Here is a 7,951-nt window from a genome sequence, read left to right as displayed (position 1 = left end):
TTTATGTATTTGTTTATTTATTTATTGCTTGTGGTTGAGTCTATTTATTCCTAGGTGTTTTTGGAGTACTTGTGTTTGATGGGAAGTGGGTGATTGGAACAAGACAGAAATGAACTAGATGTGAGAACAAGGTTCTATTGGGATGCTGCTACTCAAGTGATCCTACTCAGAGGAGTTACATGCAGGAAATGTGGAGTGGGTGGATGCTTCTAAACCTCCAGCAACAAGGGACACCGAAAGGGCTTCAGCAGATTCTGAAGATGAATGGATGGAAAGTTGCAGTGTTTATTTTATATTCAGTTAATGTTTAAAACTAATCTAACAGACATCATTGCCACGAAGAAGCTTCAACTCCTATCCATCTAAAGGAAAAATGAGTGGGAGGAGCTTCCAGCTAATGCATTTAGAATGAATGATGTCTGTTGATATCTCACTAAAAAATTTATGGAAGACACAGGTGATGTTGTGAAATCAGGTTTATTTATTGTGGAGAATTCTACAAAAACATCAGTAATCATTTCTCCATGTTTCGGTTTATATGATTCTTATTAAAAGATTTTTGCCAATAAAGGGGGCTGTGTCTGAATGACAGCCACTTCTGCTGTGTTTCTGTGTCTCTGTGGCTGAGCACATTTTTCTCTGGCTATACAAGCTTATTATTTTTCTTTTATGTACAACATTCATGTATATCTTTGTAAATAAATATTTTGTTTGGATTATTGTCTAGAAAGAGGCAAACTGACATCATTATAATAGTTTAAAGTTTGAAGACAAGAATCCTCTCAGCGTTAAGTTCTAGACATGATTGTTGTGGGCAGATAGACACAGTAATGACCTTATTGAACTACTATCGTTCTGATTTTGTCTACAAGATTTGAAACAATTTCAGCTCTCTGATAAATATCATCTTATGTTTTTAAACTACAGAATCTCTTTTTCATTTACATTGATTTCATCTATACAAAATGGTGTGGGGTATTTCTTTTTAAAAGTGCATAATTTGAAAATCTTGTATGCATTTGTTCATAAAGGCAAATTGGATCCGAGTCAGAATGAAAATGGAAGCAAATACTGACTTTTATGTGTTACTTCACAAACTTGTCATTTACAGCTATAGTGATTGCTTTGGAAACATAAATATGACTCCGATCATCATGATTTCATGATGGTTTCATGATTTAGCTCTTTGTAATCCAATCTATAAGAAAATAACTTGAGGTTTTATATTTAATGCTAAATTTCTTAATTGGTTGTTTTCAATTAATGATTTTTCAAATTAGAATAGAATTTTAAAACAAATATCCCCAAATAACTTTAACATATTGCACAATAGCTGTTGTTTTCCAAAGACAAAACCTTACACATACATTTTGTCACATACTTAAAGTTTATTGTCTTGACAACATTCCTTTTAATTTAAAAAAAAAATATTAACATTTTAAAATGACAAGATATTCACATTTCAATGGAAGTAAAAAATCTATGATCATTTAGAAGTTGTTTCTTGGACATTTAAGACAGATGAATAATGAAGAAAAACATGAAGATTATTTTACACAGTTGGTCTTTTGCCACACAGAAGACAGAACAAATGATCAGTTTAGTTACAAACAGGAACCAATACAAACCCTTTTTGCTTTAGTCACACATTTTGCGAGACTTGCAAACGAAAGAATATTTATATGTACAGGGAATGTCATTCCATCTCTTATCTGTGTCTCTGTTAGTGTGTCCACAGTGTTCTTTGCCTTTATAGTTGTCTGGCTGTCCTGTGGACCAAGCCTGAAAGGTAATTTTGGACCCATCAGACCACAGCCACACTCCTTCCTTCTGAGCATCACTGAGTCCAATCCAGGTTGCTGGCTGAGCAGGGTCGAAGTTTCTGATCAGAGTGTGGACAAAAGTGTCCTCTCCATGACTCTGGACAGACACCAGGTTGGCACCTTGTGACACGCAGTGAAGTTCTGCATCTCCCCAGGTCATTGGTGTAGCAACGTATTTGTAGCAGCGGTTCCCATAGCTGTTCCAGAACGGGGGACAACTGCCACGAAGAAGCTTCAACTCCTGTCCATCTGAAGGATCCACAGCCATCAGAGCGAGACCAACCAAGATGAGGACCAACATGGTGAAGGTTGTCCAGTTATGATGAAGATCGGATCGGTCTTTCTGGAGTTTTCTTGCAGCTGGTTGTGTCTGGAAATCTGTCAGATTGAGACCAAATGCTTTCTTATATACAGTTCAAATGTTCTTCTGGCCAGACACGTGAACATTTTTATGACATTAAACAGTCATGAAACTGATAATGAGTAACCGTTTTCTTAACCTTAATCTCTTCCACAGTACATAATTAGGATGTTTCCGATCAGGACTTCAGATTATAGTTCAGAGCTCCTCCATAAAAAATATATATTTTTTGCATCCTCCTGTTTTTCAATACTTTTCTTATGTTTGCTATTTCCTCTCTATAATTTTTTTTTGTTTGTTTTGCTTTCTAAAAATAAAACGCATTTCACATACTTGGTGAAGCAACTTCCTTTTTGGAACCATTAACGGTATATGAGGGAGTGACGTCACACACACAGAAAACTATTTGTCTTAGGTTCCAACAAAATAAAGCCAATACAGTTGCCATTTTCTTTTGACAGACATATTACCACGTTTGAACAAAAATTATGGAGTGAAAACAGGGTCATCCGATTTGTGTGTGAGTAACGATTGATTTTGTAACTCGTACAATACATTTGTGCGTAACTTTGCACTTGCAATTGTGTTTTCACATGTGCAAAAATTACAAAACACAAGGACTGAATTAATTGGAAACTGTTAACAAAAACTATGAAAGTGACTATTTGTCCATAGTTCTCTAAATACACACGGCTAGAGCTGAAAATTTTTCTTGGCCGCTCTTATTTTGAAAGCTGAAAATACATGGCTTAAAAACTGTGCTGCTTGCTAACTGTTCTTGTTGTTTACAATTATCCCCTAAAATACTCTATTTAACAACAACTAAATTCAGCACTGGATGCATTTAAAATATGTGGGAGCAATGCACCAATGCACATTTTTGCTGCAGTTGTGGCCAACATAATTTTCCATCAGTTTTGTGTTTGATCGCTCTTAAAATAAGTCCCAATAATATGAGCCATAATATAAACCATTAGAATAATCTCTGCTCAAATGAGAGGTTGATACTTTCAATAGAACCTTCAGTTTTAGAGGAGATCATAAATGTGTATTTTGATTTGGGAACGATCTAAAAGAGGGAAACCAATACAGTTATGTAGAGAATTTATAAAATTTCTGTTACAATTGGTGAGGTTACTCTTAATTATTAATGTAAAAATGTTTTAAACAAAGTTCAGTTGTCAGCTTTGTTGCCATTTTGTCTGACGTCACAGTGAAAAGAGTCTTTAACACAACATTCTGTAGAATAATTATCATAATGATCACAGCCATCTATTTTTTTTACATTTTCTTTCAAACAAATGCTAAATGTGTAAATGAAAAGATTCATGTTTGAGGATTCTGTGCTTTAGTTTTGGTTTTTTAAATTATTTTGATCATGTTCTGAGTTGCCCTTGATCCGTCAAGGTTCAAGTTAATCATTCATAGCTGATTTCTAGCACAGTTCACACTGTGTTTGAAAAGGATTATAACTGTGTACCAGAAATTGACTGATTATTTTTTCCCCTTTGATTTTCCAAACAGGAAGTACCTGCTGGTTCCAAGAAGCCAAAATCCCCTTGACCTACATAGAGAAACAAACAGCTATTACTCAGTCATTCTATTTGTCAGAATCAAGTCTCGCTCTGGTACCCTTTTTATTTTATTTTATTGTTTATCTTAATGTTTTTCACCTACAAAACTGGTTATGAACCAAATATGTTCAACCAAATACCCTAAAACGAGAGGGCATAATTTTTGGAATGTCCCACGCGGGAAAAAGCATCAACAACAACAAAAAAAAAAAACACAACTTCAATAGGAACAACCTACTGATTCTTGCCAAATTCTTTTTCAACACACGTGAATGGACAAGCAGGAAACTCAAATTTTCAGCCAATTGCTCGTTTATTCTTTCAATGTATACATATTTCCTAATTTACTTGTTACTGATATTATTCTCACTGTCTCCCAATCTTATGGTTGTTAGATCACATCTGCTATGTGACTGTTAATCAGTAGTTTGAGCACCTGTTCTTTATTTTACGTCCTGTTTTAAAAGGAATGTATCCCTTTGGCCTTGACGTTTTCTGAAAATTAAAAAAAACAAAAACCTTTTGTTAAGTTTCTGGTAACGACGTGTGTATTGAAAGAAAACAACGACTGAATCGACTTCAATATATACCTACTATCTAATTTCTGTCGTGCTGCTTTTAAAGGAATGTATGACTTCTGCCTTGATGTTTTGAGAAATAGTTAAAAAAAAAAGCTTCCAGTAAAATTTGTAGTTTAAATGTATTGAAAGAAAACAGCAACTGTATCGACTTCATTTTGTTGGAGACAGAAGTAAGTCATTTTCTGTGTCACGTCACACTTACTCACTCATATGTAGGTAATTGTTTCAAATAGGAATCTTGGAACCAAGTGAGAGAACTGCATTTTATTAAAAAATAAATAAATAAATAAATAAATAAAACATTTTCATAAAGACAACACAGCAAACATAAGGAAAGAACTGCTTACTGGAACATGACAATAGTGATATCTTTACAACAGTCCTCTAGGATTTATCAGTTAAAGTTCTGATCGGAAACATCCTGAACTTCCTCATTTTACAATCACACAAATACTCATTATCACTTTCATGTCATAAATTAATATTGTTCACGTGTTTAACCAGAACAACGACCCATTTTCCTAAATTTATGGTGAGATAAGATGATACCAGCTTATCAAGTTCAGATACTGTGCTGTTTTTTGATTAATATCATGTATTGGTGGGTGTTCGGAGGTCATTTGAACTGTATAAAAGCAAAAACTTGATCCTCATCTGAAAGAATTCCAGAAAAAAAACAGCTGCAAGTAAACTCCAGAAAGTCCAATCTGATCTTTAACATAACTGGACAACCTTCATGCGGTATCTTGAATCTGAAATATGTTACATTTTATGTTAATCATTTGGCCAGCAGGGGGCAGGCATGCTACACAGAGCTGTGTGTTACGTGTTCGGAAAAGTAGAAGTCAGACAAGCCTGAGCAGCAGGTGTGTTCGATGTACGGAGTGGCTGAATGTAAATAAAAGCTGGTTCACCCTGGTCACCGTTTGGACATTCCTTTTAGATGAAGATGGAACATCTTTTTGGCGACAATGATTTTTGAGGGGGAGGAGCTCCAAAAAGAAGAAACGAAAAGGCAGAAAGGTACGGGCTAACACGTGGCGGAGGTTAGCTTAGCCTCCTACTAAGGAAACATGGCAACAATTGGCACGCTAGCAGCGTTTGATCCGAAGATGCAGACCTTGAACTGTTTTTTTGTTTTTGTTTTTTGCAGCCAATAAAATTTATGATGAAGACAGACAGAAGGCAATATTGATAAGTGTTGTTGGAGCATCAACATACAGTTAAATTAGGTATGCGACCAAAAAATTAAAATTACGTTTATATTTATATCACTGGAAAGGGCTGGAAGAGACCATTCCAACGGTATAAAGATCATTAAGATAGCTCAAAGAATAATAAAGTAATGTCATGTAAAGTGATCAAAAGTATGGTCTAATTTTATTCCTGAATAAATAGGAAAACAGTAACATTTTTGTGACCAGAAACAAAGATTAGTCTTTAAATTGTCATAACTTTCTCATTATTTGTCCAATCGACGAAAGGAGGGTATTGTTGGAAAGCTAATCAAGCAAACTACAAGAATTAAGTCACAAATTTAGTTTTAATCAATATTCATTTACATATTCTCAAATAATCATACAGAAATCTGCTCCTGTATGCTTGTACACATCGCTTGCAGCCAATCAGCTTGCTATATTCATTCACATGACCTCATGTTCCAGCGATCAATTCTGGGACATGGAGGCTTGCGAATAAAAACAGTACCTGCTAATTGTTTTTTTCTCATTAAATTTACAGGAGAGGAAGAATAAATCAACAGTAATTGACTAGTGGTAAAATTAGACAACATAACTTTTTTTTTTTTAAAACCTGACCAGTGGTTTTGTAAACTGCAATTTTCAGCCAGAAAATGTCCTAGCTTGTACTGCACGGATTGAAAAAATTCTAAAAGCAGGTTAAAGAAAAAATTCTGGACTATAATATAAGTAGATGTGCTGGCATGTATACTATTTAGTCACGCTTGCTCTAAGAAGAAGAGAACGCTGCAGCCTCACGCGCAGGCGTGGTTTCTTCGCCAAAACTGCACATACAGCATCCGTAAAGGACACCAGGAACCTCTGACAAGGACAGCCAAAATGCTACAGGTGTAAAGGAACCAGACACACGGCAGCAGAATGTAAGTACAAGAGAAAAAAGTCATGCATGTGGCAAAGTGGGTCATATAGCAAGAGTAGGGCTGTGGATCATTGATTAGGTGGCGATCCAATTTGATTCACGAATCAAGCTCAACAATTCACGAATTGAGCCACGATTCTTACTTTTTAATACAATGCTTATTGCTATGTGTATGTCTATTTATTGGATGGGTGGAAATTGAAATTATTTGTATTTAAACATCATTTATACCTTCATTTAGAACTGGAGATAGAAAAATTTTTTGTCATTTTACATTTTTTTTTATCAATCTTCTGGTTCAGCAGTGAAACAACATCAAAGGATAAAAATGACAGCTGTTTTGGATCATTTAACAGCAAAACCTGAAAATGCTCTCTACCGTTTTCTATCCTCAAAGTTCTTCAATATTTTACTTTCTAAGCATTACATATTGGTGCAGAGCCCGTATGAAATTTGACATTGAAACTGCCCCTGTTGTAAAAGGGTACGGGCCCAGCTTGCTGAATGAGGCTGGCTGGAGGAGATCAGTCTGGATTGGAGAAAATGAAACACAGATGCCAAGCTGAGAGAGTGCATAAAGTCAAGGCAATCGAAAATACACTACAACAAGTGTTGAACAGATATGTTTAAAGAAGAACTGGGAACTCTGAGAGGCACCAAAGCCACCATTTGAGTAAAATCAGACGCCTCTCCCTGCTTCTTCCACCCTCGATCTGTTCCTTTTTTTATGCACGCAAAAGTAGATGAAGAAATAGACCGACTGTTAAGGGAAAACATCATCTCACCTGTCAAGTGTGCTGAGTGGGCAGCGCCTGTGGTTCTTAAACTGACAGGGACTGTATGACTGTGTGGAGATTACAAACTAACTGTAAATACAGTGTAAATACTTTGGAGCAGTGCCCCATACCAAAAGTGGAGGATCTGTTCACTGCACTTTCAGGAGGAAAGCAGTTTTCTAAGTTAGACATGAGTCATGCTTACCAACAAATACTGCTGGTGAGGAATCCAAGAAATATGTGACGGTGAGCACACCGAGGACTTTTCACATACAACAGACTGCCATTCGGAGTAGCATCAGCAACCGCCATCTTCCAGAGGACGATGGAAAACCTTTTGAAAGGTATACCTCTGTTTGTTGTCTACTTGGGTGACATTTTGGTGAGTGGCAAGGATGAGGAAGACCACCTAAAAAACTTAACGGAGGTGCTGAGCAGGTTGGAGGAGGCCGGCCTGCGGCTGAAAAGAAGCAAGTGTGAGTTTATGCAAGAAGAGGTGGAGTATTTGGGGTATAAAGTTGATGCACAAGGGCTTCACCCAGTGCAAAAGAAAGTTGAAGCCATCTTAAATGCTCTGGCTCCCACAAATGTAACAGAGCTTAAAACATACTTGGGTTTGTTAAACTCTTTCAGCAAATTTCTCCCAAACTTGGCAACCTTGTTGGCTCAGCTTCATGAACTTTTGAGACAAAATGTAAAATGGTCATGGCACAGAAGG

General features: G+C 36.2%; 1 protein-coding gene across 1 annotated transcript; it reads right to left on the bottom strand.

Moving 5' to 3' along the window:
• Window positions 1–1,047: 1,047 nt before the first annotated feature.
• On the bottom strand, window positions 1,048–2,139 carry LOC112140238 (galactose-specific lectin nattectin-like). The gene has a single exon (XM_024263159.2). It carries the CDS (start codon window positions 2,122–2,124, stop codon window positions 1,639–1,641), a length of 486 nt encoding a protein of 161 aa, XP_024118927.1. The 5' UTR covers window positions 2,125–2,139; the 3' UTR covers window positions 1,048–1,638.
• Window positions 2,140–7,951: the final 5,812 nt, after the last annotated feature.

This window comes from Oryzias melastigma, unplaced genomic scaffold (genome assembly GCF_002922805.2).
Source record: "Oryzias melastigma strain HK-1 unplaced genomic scaffold, ASM292280v2 sc00534, whole genome shotgun sequence".
Taxonomy (NCBI): domain Eukaryota; kingdom Metazoa; phylum Chordata; class Actinopteri; order Beloniformes; family Adrianichthyidae; genus Oryzias; species Oryzias melastigma.
The sequence above is the reverse complement of the archived record's forward strand: the minus strand, read 5'-3'. Positions and strand labels throughout refer to the sequence as shown.

Coding starts and splice junctions, on each gene's coding strand:
- LOC112140238 (XM_024263159.2), bottom strand. CDS start 2,124: ATGTTGGTCCTCATCTTGGTTGGTCTCGCTCTGATGGCTGTGGATCCT.